General features: G+C 41.2%; 1 protein-coding gene across 2 annotated transcripts in view; it reads right to left on the bottom strand.

Moving 5' to 3' along the window:
• Window positions 1-5,629: 5,629 nt before the first annotated feature.
• The window catches only part of PIGC (phosphatidylinositol glycan anchor biosynthesis class C), a 61,378-nt gene continuing 49,511 nt past the window's right edge, over window positions 5,630-17,496 (bottom strand). For both annotated transcript variants that reach the window (XM_082266059.1, XM_082266058.1), the window contains one exon: window positions 5,630-6,657. In XM_082266059.1, coding sequence (XP_082122185.1) covers window positions 5,655-6,608 — 954 coding nt within the window. In that variant the 5' untranslated portion in view covers window positions 6,609-6,657 and the 3' untranslated portion in view covers window positions 5,630-5,654. The remainder of the gene's footprint in view (window positions 6,658-17,496) is intronic.

Genomic DNA, 17,496 nt, shown 5'->3' with positions numbered 1-17,496 from the left:
CAGACATAGCAATGTATGAAGGACAGTGTGCCCACGTTGACATGCTGTTAAAAATCTGTATGAAAGTCAGCACTGGGTGGCTGCGTCAATAGAGAGACTTATAAAAAGCACCTACTAAAATATTGGGACAGTACTTACATAAAAAGGAGGGTTTAGAACACCTGTAAGTAAAAAAGAAAACACAACCATACAATCCTATATACACAATCCTATACCCACAGTTATAGAAAAACCCCAGCAAAGCATAGTCCAATTTGCTACAGCAGGGCAAGAAATTCCTTCCTGATCCCCCAAGAGGCAATTGGATATTCCCCGGATCTACCTATAAATGTTAGTACCCAGTTATATTATGTACACCTAGGAAAGAATCCAGGCCTTTTTTTAAAGCAATCTACTGAGCTAGCCAGAACCACCTCTGGAGGGAGTCTATTCCACATTTTCACAGCTATTTTTGTGAAAAACCTTTCCATATTTGGAAACAAAATCTCTTTTCCTCTAGACGTAAAGAGTACCCCCTTGTCCTCTGTGTTGACCTTAAAGTGAACAACTCAACACCAAGTTTACTATATGGACCCCTTATGTATTTATACATGTTGATCATATTCCCCCTTAATCTCCTCTTCTCAAGAGAGAATAAATTCAGTTCCTCTAATCTTTCCTCATAGCTGAGCTCCTCCATGCCTCTTATCAGTTTGGTTGCCCTTCTCTGCACTTTCTCCAGTTCCCTGATATCCTTTTTGAGAACTGGTGCCCAAAACTGAACTGCATATTCCAGATGAAGTCTTACTAATGATTTGTACAGGGGCAAAATTATATCTCTCTCTGCAGTCCATGCCACTCTTAATACAAGATAGGACTTTCCTCGCTTTGGAAACAGCATCTTGGCATTGCATGCTATTATTAGGCTTATGTAAAGCATGCTTGTTATAATCACTGTGGAACCTAAGGGGTTAATCCTCTGCATTGTGTAAAAAGGTTGTTTGATCCTGTCTTCTCTGATCCTCCCCTTATTACAAAGTTTCCAAACCATCTCCGGATAGCACAGAGGCTTGGGGAACTGTGTATTGCTAGAGAGTTTTTTTTTCTTTTTCCCTTGGTAGTGCGTGTGATCAGCACAAGGCCAATCAGCACTGTCCAGACAGAGGGTCAGGGGTCCTGCATTCTCATAGAACAATCAGGGGACAATAAAAACTTCTCCCAAAAGCTTTAACCAGACACCGATAAGTCACAAATCTGCTATATACTGTCGATGAGAAAAGGTATTTAGCAGTTTATACTAAAAGGATTGCATTTCCATGTTCTGTGTACTGTGGGAGACCAGGTATAGTGAATGCAGGTTCCTGGGTTTAGTGACACTTTAATGTCCAGCCAAAACTTTTTTTTTTAAATTTTGGCTACAGTTGGAAAAGATTTTTTCTGCTACCCTGGGCTTCGTTAGAGAGATTTTCTCTCATTTAGTGTCCTTAACCACTTTACCACCGGAGGATTTTGCGGTCTTACGTCCAGGCCACTTTTTGCGATTCGGCACTGTGCAACTTTAACTGACAATTGTGCCGTCGTGTGACGCCGTACCCAAACAAAATTTACGTCCTTTTTTTCCCACAAACTGAGCTATCTTTTGGTGGTATTTGATCACCTGTGCAATTTTCATTTTATGCGATTTTAATTAAAAAAGTGACAATTTTGAAAAAATAACAATATTTTTCTACTTTGACAGTTAAAAAATATCCAATATATTCAATTTTTGTCATATATTTAGGCCAAAATGTATTTAGCTACATGTCTTTGACAAAAAAATTCTCAATGAGCGTATTTTTAATTTTTAACCGCTTGATGACCGGAAGGTTTTTACCCCATTCCTGACCAGGCCATATTTTGCGAATCGGCACTGCGTTACTTTAACGGACAATTGCGCGGTCGTGCAACGCTGTACCCAAATTTATGTCCTTTTTTTTCCCCACAAATAGAGCTTTCTTTTGGTGGTATTTGATCACCTGTGCAATTTTTACTTTTTGCGCTATAAACAAAAAAAGAGCGACAATTTTGAAAAAATAACAATATTTTTCACATTTTTTTATATGAAATTCCCCCCAAAAAAATGTAAAAATCAAAATTTTTATCATTTTAGGCCAATTTGTTTTCTGCTACATATTTTTGGTAAAAAAAAATCGCAATAAGCGTATTTTGATTGGTTTGCGCAAAAGTTATTGCGTTTACTAACTAAGGGAAAGATTTCTGTTGTTTTTGGTGTTTTTTTTTTTAACGAGTAATGGCGGCGATCTGCGAATTTTTTTTTGCAGGACTGCGACATTGCGGCGGACAGATGGAACCCTTGACTGACATTTTTGACACTTTTGGGGTTACCAGTGACATTTCTACAGTGATCAGTGCTATAAATATGCACTGTTACTGTAAAAATGACACTGGCAGGGAAGGGGTTAATTTTATTGGAGAGGGAGGGGTTAATGTATGCCTGGTGCTTACTGACATGTGTGGGGGGAGGTGACTGAGTAACACAGGGACAGATCTCAGGTTCAGCTATGCTGAACCCTGCAATCTGACCCTGCCTGTCACTTCGGAGATCCGCCCGCTCTGTTTACACAAGTGGGCGGATCTCCAGACTTGATTCCCCGACGATCGGGGAAGAGCAGCGGTGATCGCCTCTGCTCCTCCCCTGGCCCAACTCTCGCTGTGATTGAAAACAGCGGGAGCGAGCCTCCGGCGGCGCGCTCGCGCTGCCGAGAAGGGGGAGTGTCTGCCGACGTAGGTCTACGTCGTCAGACCTACAAGAGCCACTTTGCCGCAGTAGAGCTCTCAGCGGCAAAGTGGTTAAGAGGAATACTTTTCTTTTACTGAATCCAAACCCCTGCCCATTATTGGAACAGACATAGCAATGTATGAAGGACAGTGTGCCCACGTTGACATGCTGTTAAAATCTGTATGAAAGTCAGCACTGGGTGGCTGCTTCAATAAAGAGACATAAAAAGCACCTACTAAAATATTGGGACAGTACTTACAGGTGTTCTAAACCCTCATTTTTATGTAAGTAAAAAAGAAAACACAACCATACAATCCCATATACACAATCCTATACCCACAGTTTATCCAGAGGAAGGCGAAAACCCCAGCAAAGCATAATCCAATTTGCTACAGCAGGGCAAAAAATTCCTTCCTGATCCCCCAAGAGGCAATTGGATATTCCCCGGATCTACCTATAAATGTTAGTACCCAATTATTATATGTACACCTAGGAAAGAATCCAGGCCTTTTTTTAAAGCAATCTACTGAGCTGGCCAGAACCACCTCTGGAGGGAGTCTATTCCACATTTTCACAGCTTTTTTTGTGAAAAACCTTTCCATATTTGGAAACAAAATCTCTTTTCCTCTAGACTTAAAGAGTGCCCCCTTGTCCTCTGTGTTGACCTTAAAGTGAACAACTCAACACCAAGTTCACTATATGGACCCCTTATGTATTAATACATGTTGATCATATTCCCCATTAATCTCCTCTTCTCAAGAGAGAATACATTTAGTTCCTCAAATCTTTCCTCATAGCTGAGCTCCTCCATGCCTCTTATCAGTTTGGTTCCCCTTTTCTGCACTTTCTCCAGTTCCCTGATATCCTTTTTTAGAATTGGTGCCCAATACTGAACTGCATATTCCAGATGAGGTCTTACTAATGATTTGTACAGGGGCAAAATTATATCTCTCTCTCTGCAGTCCATGCCACTCTTAATACAAAATTAGGACTTTCCTCGCTTTGGAAACAGCAGCTTGGCATTGCATGCTATTATTAGGCTTATGAAAAGCATGCTTGTTATACTCACTGTGGAACCTAAGGGGTCAATCCTCTGCATTGTGTAAAAAGGTTGTTTGATCCTGTCTTCTCTGATCCTCCCCTTCTTGTTTCCAAACCATCTCCAGATAGTACAGAGGCTTGGGGAACAAGCTGTACATGCTCACTTTAGTGTGTATTGCTAGAGAGTTTTTTTTCTTTTTGCCTTGGTAGTGCATGTGATCAGCACAAGGCCAATCAGCACGGTCCAGATAGAGGGTCAGGGGTCCTGCATTCTCATAGAACAATCAGGGGAGAATAAAAACTTCTCCTACAAGCTTTAACCAGACACTGATAAAAGTCACAAGACTGCTATATACTGTCGATGAGAAAAGGTATTTAGCAGTTTATACTAAAAGGATTGCATTTCCATGTTCTGTGTACTGTGAGAGACCAGGTATAAAGAATGCAGGTTCCAGGGTTTAGTGACACTTTAATGTCCAGCCAAAACTTTATTTTTTAATTTTGGCTACAGTTGGAAAAGATTAGGACCCTTCTCAGGTTTTTTTCTGTTATCCTGGGCTTCGTTAGAGAGATTTTCTCTCATTTAGTGTCCCTGGGAAAACAGTTTCACCAGGCATGCAATAAGGAAAAACAAAAACAATTCCTGTCTGGTAAAACCATTGTCAATGAGGGAATAAAGCTGGCCATACACTAGTAAAATTTTGTTTAAAACATTTTTGTTTTTGAAACATTTGTTTAAATTTCTAATGGTTAGTGGGGTCCAGCCGACGATCATTTTTGACTGTAGTACTGAAAAAGCTTGAATTTTTTCTTGAACTATTTAATTCTAACTGTGAATGTGGTTTTTGTTTGGGTATAGTTGTACATCTTGTAATAAAAACCTGGTTAATACATCTAGGATTCAGTTTAAGTATTAGGGCTGATCAAAGGCTTTTGAACAAAATAAGTTGACAAAAGCCGCCTATAGATGGAGTGATTTTCTTTCCTGCTACGACAGTATTGATGGGGGAGGCTCTCCCCACTAGCAATAATCGCATGTAAAATCCGACAGGCTGGTTGATTTGAGCGATCAACTTGGGTACATTCAACCTGCCCATACATGGTTCGAATCTTGGCCAGTCGCTACTGAACCAGCCGAGATTCCAACCGTCTATGGCCGGCTTCAGTAATGGCAAGATCCGATCCTCTGATAAACGTTTTTTTCACAGTTTCCGTATGGAGGTTTGAACGAAATTCTGCAGGTATATGGCCAACTTTAGTTGGGGGAAATCTTACCAATTGAGTCCCAAATAGCAGAGGATTTAATCCTTCCCTGCTCTTTCCAAAACTAAAAGAAAAAAAAAAAAAGTTTCTGCTGGACGTGTATTTTAAATCTATCCACATAAATCTATAAAAAAAGTTTGGAAAACAAATCCTGCTGTGATAGTTATATGGTATTAAAAAAACAATTACATTCTGTGGAAATCAAGTTATTGCAGTTAAAATAAAAAGGCAAAATAAGTGAAACAAAAAAAAAACTGAAAAAAACACAAAAGTTTGATTTTTGATTTATAAAAAAGTTAATAAGGGATGCTTTGTTCACTATAATGTATTAAAATTGATTCCGCGTACTGTGCAGGAAATAGTACTCACACTGACTACATAACCACCTTTATTTATTTTCATTGTCGTGAATAAAATAAAAAATGAAGTGTGCAAATGGTGCCCTCTAGTGGTGATATTTAGGTACTGAATATCAGCAGTGGGTAATAAAGACCAATGAGATTTTATTACTCTTCTGATGTAGTAAGTTTACATTTGTTACTTTAAAACATAATTTAACATTAAAATAAAAAAAGTTACATGTTAAAATATTTTAGTCAAGAAAGCGGGAAAGGTCTTCCTTGATTTCTGCTTCATCCCAAGGTCCGTGGATGTTATCTTTGAACAGCTGTAGTCGGATGAGGATGTAGGGGCACAGGAATGTCACAGATGCAAGCAGCAAGAAGAACAGCAGGGCTCCCACACTAGATATACTTAGCAGCCCTGCCACAGAAAACACAGCAAAGAGAAATGTGACACACATGTAAGTCCGTGGAGTGTAAGCTCTTAGCTTTCTCTGCAAGCTTGGCCAAAGGGCAAAAATCTGGATGGCAAAAGTCACCATAGTAAACGCATGCAGGGAGCGAGGAAGGCGTGAAGCCAAACAAACGGAAGCAAAGATGGCCATATTAATGGATAATGTGTTAGAGACAACTGCTGCATTGGCTCCATAATCAAAGAAGACAAGATGTCCTATGAGCATGAGCACAGACATGGCATAGATAGTATCTGTGCTGATGGACTCTGTCAATGTTTTCAGTACTGGAGAGAAACCATAAGTGAAGGCTATAAAAACCAAGGAACTCTTCAGATCATACCAGCGAGTCCGTCCATTGTCCTTCCGCCCAGCTCCCTTGTCTACTGCATCAAATATGAGGTAGCCAAGGAGTGTGAAGGCCAACCCAACCCCACATAGCTTCTGAGGGGACAACAAGTCCTGGTCCATATACCACCAAATCACTGAAAAAGCACAGACACTACATAGCTGATGGATTACAACCACAGATTCAAACACCACAGCCCAGTAGCTGTAACGTCGAACATAGATATTTTTCCTTAGCTCTTCCAGGAAACTTTTATCAACATAATTGTCAGGGAATGGCTGTCTTTCATAGAGAACCTTCCTCCAAGGAGGGTGGACATCTGCCAGAGCTGGTGAAGAAGAGCTCCCTCTCCATGTTACATCTGTATAGGCACGAGAATTAGAGCTTTGCCGAACTGGGCTCATATCTTCCTACTTGCTTGTATGATTAGCTTCTAAATCCAAACGTCATTGCCTGTAATAAGAACACAATACAATGTAAAGAACTCATGTTCATGTAAAAAAAAAGTTCAGCGTTGTGAAAAAAAAAAACATTTTACAGTATATTGAAAATAACAAATTATATTGAAAAAAAATTGTAGATTTAGATCACTTTTATCTATTTACTAATCAGTTGTTTCATGTGCATGAATCTACCCAGACAACAGATGAAGCCCAACTTTTTTTAAAGCTATGGATAGAGAGGGAAAGAGTTAGAACTTGTATCAGTTTTTGCTGTCTTGAGAGACTTCCTTACACCTTCTGTCTTGTGAAATCAGGAAAAGAAAAGAGGTGAAAAGGTTCACTGGGACAAGAAGACACAGACAGCAATAGTAACCGGACAGAGCTTCTGAACCTTCCACTTTTCACTGAAAAATGTTTTTATTGTTGCCATCTATGTCGCCATTTATAAGATTGCCAGACCAAAAGATAAAAGAATCCAAAATTAATTTATTGATATGGTGTTAAAAGACAGCCAACGTGTTTTGGGTGTCAAAGGAGCTCCCCCTTCATCAGGGCTTCAGGTAAAAATTAGAACCTTGAGTGGACTCAAGGTAAATACCAAACCAGAGTCTCCTGTGCTACCATGCAGATTCAATAAATAATTGCTGCGGCTGTTGTCATGTTGTCAGGACTAGTTGGAGTTTGACAAGCAAGTCTGCCATAATGTACTTATATGCAGTGCATAGTAGCACATTCTGGCATAAACCTCCTGGGGGTCCATTACAAAAAAACAAAATTAGCAGTTTAATTGCACTTTAAAATTAATTAAGTCTCCGTAATGTCAAACATTATAAATGTCATGTCTCTGTTGGTTGAAAAGTATCAAGCGATACTAGTGAAGCATTAACCCGGAACTTCAGGCAAGCAGCTATATACATATAGTGTATAAAAAAAAAGTCTAAACACCCCAGTTATAATGTCAGGTTTCTGTGACGTAAAAAAATGAGACAAAGATAATTCATTTCAGAACTTTTTTGTCTTTAATGTGACCTATAAACTGTACAACTCAATTGAAAAACAAACAAAAATCTTTTAGAAGTAGTAAAAATAAAAAACTAAAATGATGTGTTTGCATAAGTGTGCACATCCTCTTATAACTGGGGATGTACCTGTGTTTAGAATTAGGCAATCACATTCAAACTCGATTCTAGGACAATATCCCCCCAGACAATATCCCCCCAGACAATATCCCCCCCGGACAATATCCCCCCTGGACAACATCCCCCCGGACAATATCCCCCCTGGACAACATCCCCCCGGACAATATCCTCCCTTGACAATATCCCCCCTCTAACCCTAACACTAACCCTCTAACCCTAACCCTCTAACCCTATGTCCAGGGGGATGTTTTCCGGGGGGGGGGATGTTGTCCCGGGGGGATATTATCCAGGGGGATGTTGTCCCAGGGGGATTATGTCCAGGGGGATGTTTTCCGGGGGGATATTGCCTGGGGGATATTTTCCGGGGGGATATTGCCTGGGGGATATTTTCCGGGGGGATATTGCCTGGGGGGATAATGTCCGGGGGGATATTGTCCAGGGGGGATATTGTCCTGATACCTCAAACTCATGTTAAAAAAGGAGTCAGTACACACCTGCCATTATTTAAACTGCCTCTGATTAACCCCAAATAAAGTTCAGCTGTTCTAGTAGGTCTTTCCTGACATTTCCTTAGTTGCATCCTACAGCAAAAGCCTTGGTCCACAGAGAGCTTCCAAAGAATTAGCGGGATCTCATTGTTAAAAGCTATCAGTCAGGAGAAGTGTATAAAATAATTTCCAAGGCATTAAATATACCATGGAACACAGTGAAAACAATCATCATCAAGTGGAGAAAATATGGCACAACAGTGACATTACCAAGAACTGGACGTCCCTCCAAAATTGATGAAAAGACGAGAATACAACTGGTCAGGGAGGCTGCCAAGAGGCCTACAGCAACATTGCAGGAGCTTTAGGAATATCTGGTAAGTACTGGGTGACAACAATCTCCCGTACTCTTCATATGTCTGGGCTATGGGGTAGAGTGGCAAGACGGAAGCCTTTTCTTATGAAGAAAAATATCCAAGCCCGGCTAAATTTTGCAAAAACACATCTGAAGTCTCCCAAAAGCACATGGGAAAATGTGTTATGGTTTGATTAAACCAAGGTTGAACTTTTTGGCTATAATTCCAAAAGATATGTTTGGTGCAAAAACAACATTGCACATCACCAAAAGAACGTCATACCCACAGTGAAGCATGGCGGTGGCATCATCATGCTTTGGGGTGTTTTTCTTCAGCTGGAACAGGAGACTTAGTCAAGGTAGAGGGAATTATGAACAGTTCCAAATACCAGTCAATATTGGCACAAAACCTTCAGACTTCTGCTAGAAAGCTGAACATGAAGAGGAACTTCATCTTTCAACATAACAACGGCCAAAGCATACATCCAAATCAACAAAAGGAATGGCTTCACCAGAAGATGATTAAAGTTTTGGAATGGCCCAGCCAGAGCCCAGACCTAAATCTGATTCAAAACCTGTGGGGTGATCTGAAGAGGGCTGTGCACAGGAGATGCCCTCGCAATCTGACAGATATGGAGTGTTTTTGCAAAAATAAGTGGGCAAATATTGCCAAGTCAAGATGTGCCATGCAAATAGACTCATACCCAAAAAGACTGAGTGCTGTAATAAAAATCAAAACGTGCTTCAACAAAATATTAGTTTAAGGGAGTGCACACTTATGCAACCATATTATTATTTTTTTTTTTTTTTTTAAACATTTTATTGAGGTAAAATGGTATGACATAACAAGTGAACATCCTTTTTAAGCAATACATAGTGCATCAAAAAGAAAAGCTAGGTAAACAGCAACAGTATGCACCGTGAATAAGGTTGAGTAAACAGACCTCGTCATAATCATACAGTGAAGTACAGGAATGTACAAGATCAGCACAAGTCAGGCAATGTAGACCGGTCAGTAAAGTGAGGACAATCTTGGTCCCCATACTCTTGGTGCCGGGCCATGGGGATAACACATAAACAAAAACAACAACAGAAGAAAAACCCATGGCGACCTCCACCATGACTGGGCGTGCGACGGATAAGGCTCCTCCAAGGGCAGTGGTGGTTGCCCCCACGTGTCCGGACACCCCCAAGGGGGAACATGCTGTATCCGGGCATAGGGGGCACCCATCAAAAGCGTATATGCCGTCTCGGGGTGGGTAATTCCGAAGAAACCCACATAAGGGGCCAGTGGAGGTGAGTGTTCCGGCCCGTGGGCGGAGTCGGGTCTGCGGCTTGGGGGGAGCAGAGGAGCATCCGGGTGTGGGGGGGGGGAGGGAGAGGAAGGAGTGGGTAGGAGGGTCGAGGGAAAGACATGAGGAGAAGACGTTAGACAGGAAGAAAGAGAGTAAAGGGAGAATAAGGAGAGAAATAAACAGATGGGGGGCATGAGGCCCGTGGTATTCGTGAGAGGGACTCGATCAACTAAATGTAATCAGTGGCCGACGGGAGAAGATGTCCGAAGCATCCCACGTCCGGTAGAATTTAGCTAGCATCTAGGATGTAGTGGTCAGTCTCTGGAATTCAGGAAGAGTTGTAAAGTGTGTCTAGGAAGCCCAGGTCGTGTAATATTTGTGGTGGGTATCCTTAGCCTGCGCAATAGTGTCTTCCATTTCTGCTACCCTCTGAACCCTCTTCAGCCATTCCGCAACTGTGGGGGGGGAAGTAGAGCGCCAATGACAGGGCACGCACATCCTAGCTGCATTGATGAGGTGTAGTGTGAGGGACTTTTTGTAACTGGAATAGGGTATGGACGTGTGATGGAGCAAGTATTGTGCCGGAGTAAAGTCGGGAATGTAGGTGGTGATTCGGGGAATCAGAGAGTGTACCTCTCTCCAGAACGGCTGGACGACAGGGCAATCCCACCAGACATGCAAAAGAGAGCCCGGGTGTAGGCCGCATCTCCAACATGTGGGAGAGTTAGCTGCTGAGAACTTGTGCAATAATTCAGGAGTTCTGTACCACTTAGCATAGAGTTTGTAGCCAGTTTCTTGGGCAAGAACATTCAGAGAACCCTTGTGCATGTGGCAATAGACAACCATATTATTTAAGTTTTTTTTTTTTTATTTCCATCCACTTTAAAATATTTCAGTTTGTTGTTAAGCAGAGTTGTTCAGTTTATAGGTCACATTAAAGGTGGAAAAAGTTCTGAAATGATTTATCTGTGTCTCATCTAATAAGGTGATCACTCTGCTCCCTTCTATCAGCACACTTCCAGTGTTAAATTGATTGCAATGGTTTCTTTCTCAGTCTGGGTGCTGCTGTGCAAGGGATCACAGGGAATTAAGAATACAAAAGGTTTGGGTAGTTGCATTAGGTCATTTTAAAACTGTAATGTTTTACCTAATACATAACAGGATTCAGAGTTCTTTTACACCTGCCAGAAATTCAGCTTTAAAACAGAGACCAGATACAAAAAAATTAAATAATTGTATCTCGTTATAGAAAAGATGGGAAATGTGGAAACATCTTGCAGTGGGAACTAATGAAAAGTTGATACATAGAAAGTCATAAAATATATAGAAATTAGAGGTTCTTATCTCAACCAAGGATCCCATACAGTACTGAAGGTTTCTAATCTGTGTTCTATCCAGGATTATAACATTTCCAATAAGCACATTGTATGCAGCTTTGAGCCACAAAAAAAGATATTTCTGGATCCCATAATTATTTGAGTAACATTGGTTAAATGTGTAACAGTATCGTGTTACTGATTTAAACTTAAAGTGAGTGTAATGTCTTGGGGTTTTTTCGGTTAAAAAAAACAAACTTGCTATACTTACCTGCCCTGTTCAGTTTGGTTTACACAGAGAAGCCCGGATCTCTTCTCGAGTCCCTCTTCGGTGCTCCTGGCCCCTCCCACCTGTTGAGTGCCCCCACAGCAAGCAGCTTGATATGGGGGGCACCTGAGCCGCAGCTCCCTGTGTCCATTCAGACACAAAGCCGTGACCTGGCCCTGCCCCCTCTCTCTTCTCATTGGCTCACTTAATTTGTTTGACAGCAGCGGGAGCCAATGGCGCTCAGGTAAGTATTAGAGGGGCTGAGTGGGGATGTTGCACACAGAAGGCCTTTTTTATCTTAATACATAGAATGCTTTAAGATTAAAAAACAAAACAAAAAAAAGCCTTCGGACTTTACAACCACTTTAAAGTGTTACTTAACCCAGGACCCTGCATTTGCAATATCTGGTCTCCCACAGAACATGAAAATGCAATTATTTTAGTAAATATAAACTGATAAATACTTGTTCTCATCAGCAGTATATAGCAGTCCTATGACTTCTATCAGTGTCTGGTTAAAGCTTGTAGGAGAAGTTTTCATTCTACTCTGACTGTCCTATGAGACTGCAATGACCCCTGCCCTCTGTCTGGACAGTGCTGATTGGCCCTGTGCTGATTCACCCTTACAAGAAAAAAAACCTCTCTTGCAATACATACCAAACTGAGCATGTGCAGAGTGACACCAAAGGCTCTGTTTTATCAGGAGATGGATTGGGAACAGTGGAAGGGGAGGATCAGAGAAGACAGGATCAAATGGCCTTTTTACACAATGCAGAGGATTGACCCCTTAGGTTCCACAGTGAGTATAACAAGCATGCTTTACTGCATATACGGATTAGTTTTAATGTTTAAATTTTACACTTTAAAGTGATACTAAACATACACTGTTTCATTTACATTTGCTCTTCAATTTCTGTATGTAGTTGATGGCACTAAAGTTACCTAAATAAAAAAACATCTAAGTACCTTTTTCCTAATCGATATACAGCTGTCACGTGAGCCAGATCTTTCCCAGCCTGCAGGGAAACATAAGCATGAGGAGCTTTTAGTCCACTGCTACTGGCCACATGTTCAAAATAAAAAACAGCCTTTGTAATACAGACATATATTTGAAATCAAAACCTTTATTATTATTTGGCAATAACATAGTTTGGGCAGATTTCTGCCAGTCACAGCCTGTGTCACGCCCCCTCCAGCCTGTGTCTTAGTATAACAGGGAGGTGAAGCCACCATTAATCTACATGTAATATTCCAAACCTATTGTGTTTAGATGGTTAGTGGGCATGGAGGAGGAGGAGGGAGGGAGTGGGCTGTCATTTACCACTGTGTATACGCCCACATGTGTGACTATAGTCACATGGGCTGCTCAGATGTGATAGGGAGGAAATGCTCACCATAGAAACTCACTAAACGGAGTTGGGGACATGAACAGAATTTCTGGTGGAGACAGAACAGCAGGATCAACCAGGTTTTTTGGCGGAATACTGAAAACAAATACCATAGTGACCAAGTGAGTATGAACAGCGTGTAATATACCATTTAATGATAGCTTTTTATCATTTGAGTTTAGTAACACTTTAAAATGACAAGCCAGCGAGAATGTATTGAACCCTTTTATCTTTCTTCTAGGTGTCAGTACTAAATATTGACAGGGTACCCAGACCAGATGGGTTTTATCCGCACACAAGATGCAGCACAGTGCCCATCACTGCACAGCACAAGAAGAGGTGAGTCCATTCAGAACAATTCTTCTTATAAAAAAAAAAAAGAAAACTGGAATATGCAGTAACTCACAAAAACCAAAAAACACACATTTTAGGTCTCATTTACACCACAAGGTTTATTAAAACGCACAGAAAAAACATGAATATTAATGCGCATTGACATTTATTTTTAAAGTGTTGTATTACATTTTACTATGCATTGAACTGTCTTTTTACATGCACAAAATTCTCACCCTTCTTTAAAATTGTTATGCACATTGCAATGACTCAAGTTACCATGCATGTTTGTGCATTGTGTTATGTAACGATGCAGACATTCTCCTCTATATTGTGAACAAGGCACATAGATAACAATTATTTTCTATGTATCCTTGTTGCTGACCCTCTGTTGATCAGTGCAGATGAATGAACATGGTGTGGCTGAGCCTCGCTGTTCACATTGCACTAAACAACCACTTTCCCAAGAAAACTGTATTCTGATAGCTGTATGCAGTAATGATAGTGTTCAGTATATTGATTCTACTTTTTATTCCCCATAACTATTTATATTGATCCTCATGTTTACCTGCAGGCCACAGTGTCCTGCTAAAGTGACAATGGCAGAAGTGGGAACAAACTAGAACAATTTGATCCTGATCATGTGATACCATGATAATAAAACAGTAATCACATACATGGGCGTACGCAGAACTTTTTTGCAGGGGGGGGGGGGCATCATTTTAAGGTCACCCATGCTCCGCCCCTTTTTTTAAATGTCATGAAGGGGAGAGGCTTAGTCATTATATTTTGAGGGTTTATTTTTAAAGGGGAAACGGCAGAATTTGTTTTTAAAGCGTTTGTTAACCTAAAAAAATAAAAAAAATATTGATCCTGTTCCCTTAAAGCATGTTATACAGCACAGTGTTTGTTTTGTGTTACTTTGGCCCCTTCTATCACATAAAATACCTGGCTGATCCTGCCTGGCTATACCCTCCCCTTTGTATTCGGACTACGGTATACCATGGCTGCTTAGCCTCTGTCCTCCGCAGCCCTCCTGTCTTCTCTCCCCCTTCTCCCTGCCTGTCTGCTCCTGTGTCAGTGCCCCCTCTCCCCTCCTGCTGCTGTAGTTTCATTTAAAGTTTCATATCCTGTCTACAGTCTGTTTAAAAATCCTGTGTGCCCCTGTGTCTGTGTTTTATAAAAATAAGCCTTTCTTTACTAGTTTTCAGAGCGCCGATCGCCGCTCACGTGACCTGCCGACTCTCTCCTCCTCCTCTCTCCCGACTGATGTCAGCAAAGAATCCCCAGCCCCGCCTGCTGCAGGCAGCTGTCAGACGGGGGGAGAGGAGAAAGCCGGTGGGTCACGTGAGCGGCGATCGGCGCTCTGAAAACTGGTAAAGAATGGCTTATTTATTTAAAACACAGACACAAAGGTACGGGTTTACAGGATTATTAAACAGACCAGACAGGATGGTATAAAGTGGTTTAACAACCACTCTAAAGGGGAAGTAGAGATTCCAGGGGAGGGGGGGGGGGGTTGCCAGCCCATGAGGACACCCATGATCACATGGATTTGTTCATAAGAAAACCTGCTGGCTCTAGCTGTCACTGTGTCTTGTACAGAGAGAGGCACAATGATAGCTGTCACAGTGAAATATAGGGAATTAAAAATAGATAGCAATGTTAAAAGTTTTTTTTTTTTAAATGGTTAAAATCGGTTAGGAAAAACAAAATAAAAAAATGAAACTTTTCTTTTTCTTTTATCCTGCAGGCTGTGTGATCTATTTTCAGTTGCTTGTAAATGCAGAGCTCTGATTGATCTTTTACTACTATTAATAAACAGGCAGTGCTACAGGGCTGTGTCTTACATGGCCCCAATAGTGCTGATTGTTCATTCATAAAAGTGAAACACCGTTGGGTGTTGTGTAATCTATATGCTGGGGCTTTGAATGTTTACAAGCAGCCACAGATGTGCAGAGCTGAATGATCATTTACTATAATGAATAAATAAGCAGCGCACTCGGGGCTGTGTGATAAAGCTGCCAGCTAGTATACGGAAGCAGCACCAGCAGCTCTATCACACAGCCTTGGATTGTTCCTTCATAAAACTTTAACCACTTAAGAGGATTTGGCTGCTCAATGACCAGGCCCTATTTTGCGATTCGGCACTGTGTGACTTTAACGGACAATTGCGATGTCATGCGACGCTGTACCCAAATGAAATTGATGTCCTTTTTTCCCACAAACAGAGCTTTCTTTTGGTGGTATTTGATCACCTGTGCGATTTTTATTTTTTGCGCTATAAACAAAAAAATGAGCGACAATTAAAAAAAAAATAACAATATTCTTCACATTTTTTATATGAAATTCTCAAAAAAAAAGTAAAAATCAAAATTCTTTAACATTTTAGGCCAATTTATTTTCTGCTACATATTTTTGGTAAAAAAAAAAAAATCGCAATAAGCATATTTTGATTGGTTTGCGCAAAAGTTATTGCGTTTACTAACTACGGGAAAGATTTATGTCATTTTTTTTGTTTTTTTTTACTAGTAATGGCGGCGATCTGTGGTTTTTTTTGCGGGCCTGCAACATTGCGGCGGACAGATCAGACCCCTGACTGACATTTTGACACTTTGGGAGTACCAGTGACATTACTAAAGTAATTAGTGCTATAAATATGCACTGTTACTGTAAAAATGACACTGGCAGGAAAGGGGTTAACTTCATTGGTGATCAAGGGGTTAAGTGTGTCCCTAGGGGCGTGATTATAACTGTCAAGGGGCGTGACTAGTGAAGTAACCACAGAGACATGTGATCCTATATAGCAGGATCGCATAGCCTCTGTGCTTACTTCAGGGAGAATGACAGAGGACTGCGTTTACATCAGCCGTCTGTCTTTCTCCCTCTCCTGCAGGAGATTGCGAGTGGCCGGCGGCCATCGGAGCCGCCGGTCACACGAGCTGGCTCCCCAAGGAACGAGTCCAGGCACACATGGAAAAGTCACCAGGTGCAATCCTGTACTGAAATGGTATGATACAGTGTAATCCGTTAGGATCACAACTTTGTATCATGTAATTTAGTGTATTTACATTTTTTTAATTGCTGCCAGTTCCACCCCCCTGCGTCGCAACGCTCGCAGACTAGGGAACCGGAAGACAGGTCCCGGCATCGGCCGAGCACACAGTGGAGGACAGCGGGAGGACGGCGGGGGATCGCAGGGGAAGGTGAGTTTTAAAATATAAAACAACAGATTTCCATGCAAAACAATGTACCGCTTTTAGCACAGAAATCTGGACATAATCAAACCGCTAGGGAGGTTAAAGGAAATTATCTGGAAAGTTGTTACTTGTCACAACTGCGCTTGACACTAAGGGCTGAAGGTGCTAGATGTGCTCCATTGCTAGATTAGCTGCATTTTTGGAAGTCAGGCAATGGCAACCTCAAGCACTGAATTGGAGCCCTGACCCTGACAATCTTCAACCATATAAATGGATTCCATTAAATCATCTAAATTTTTATATAGACTTTTGTCTTCAGTGTCAAACTAAAAATATTTACATGTACAGATAGCATAAGACAGTACACTCTTAACCAAATTTTCTCAATCAGGGTTCTGTGGACCCCTGGGGTTCCTCCAAAGTTTGGTAAGGGTTCCTTAAGCAAATTTCTGTCTTTCATATAAACAAGCACTAACACTAATGACTTTTATAACCATGTATAAGGGAGACATACTTCCCACTGACCACCAACGTAGGGGGCCCCGCCATTACATTGACCACCAATGTAAGGAGGTCTTCATTTACTGACCATCAATATAAGAGGGTCCTTGTTCACCTACCACCAATATAGGAGGTTCTTTCTGGTCTGACCACCAGCGTAAGGCAAGGGCATCTCTCCCACTGACTGCCAATCTAATAAACTCCTATCCACTGACCACCAGTGTGGGACAGCACTTTTCCACCCACCATCAATTATTCAACTGACCACTATGTCAGGGAAAACTATCATTTTCAATATAAGTTTATTTTCTTGCCATTAATAATTTCATTCCATTATTTTTATTAAAGCGGAGTTCCGGCCTATTTTGCAACTTTAGTGATTCCTGGAGTGCTCGCTATGCTGATCAACAATTTGGCATTTTCACTGCGGCTTCAAATGCCCACGTCTAAGATGGCCGCGCCCAGACAGCGTTTTTAAAAGATTTTGACTAAAATCCAATACTGTACACCTTGTAAGTATGAGAATAGCGGTTCTGTAAAGGGCGATGGATTAGTATTATAGGGGT

Source organism: Pelophylax lessonae, assembly GCF_965119305.1.
Source record: "Pelophylax lessonae genome assembly, chromosome: 8".
In the NCBI taxonomy this organism is placed as follows: Eukaryota; Metazoa; Chordata; class Amphibia; order Anura; family Ranidae; genus Pelophylax; species Pelophylax lessonae.
This window is presented reverse-complemented; position numbering and strand designations above follow the sequence as displayed.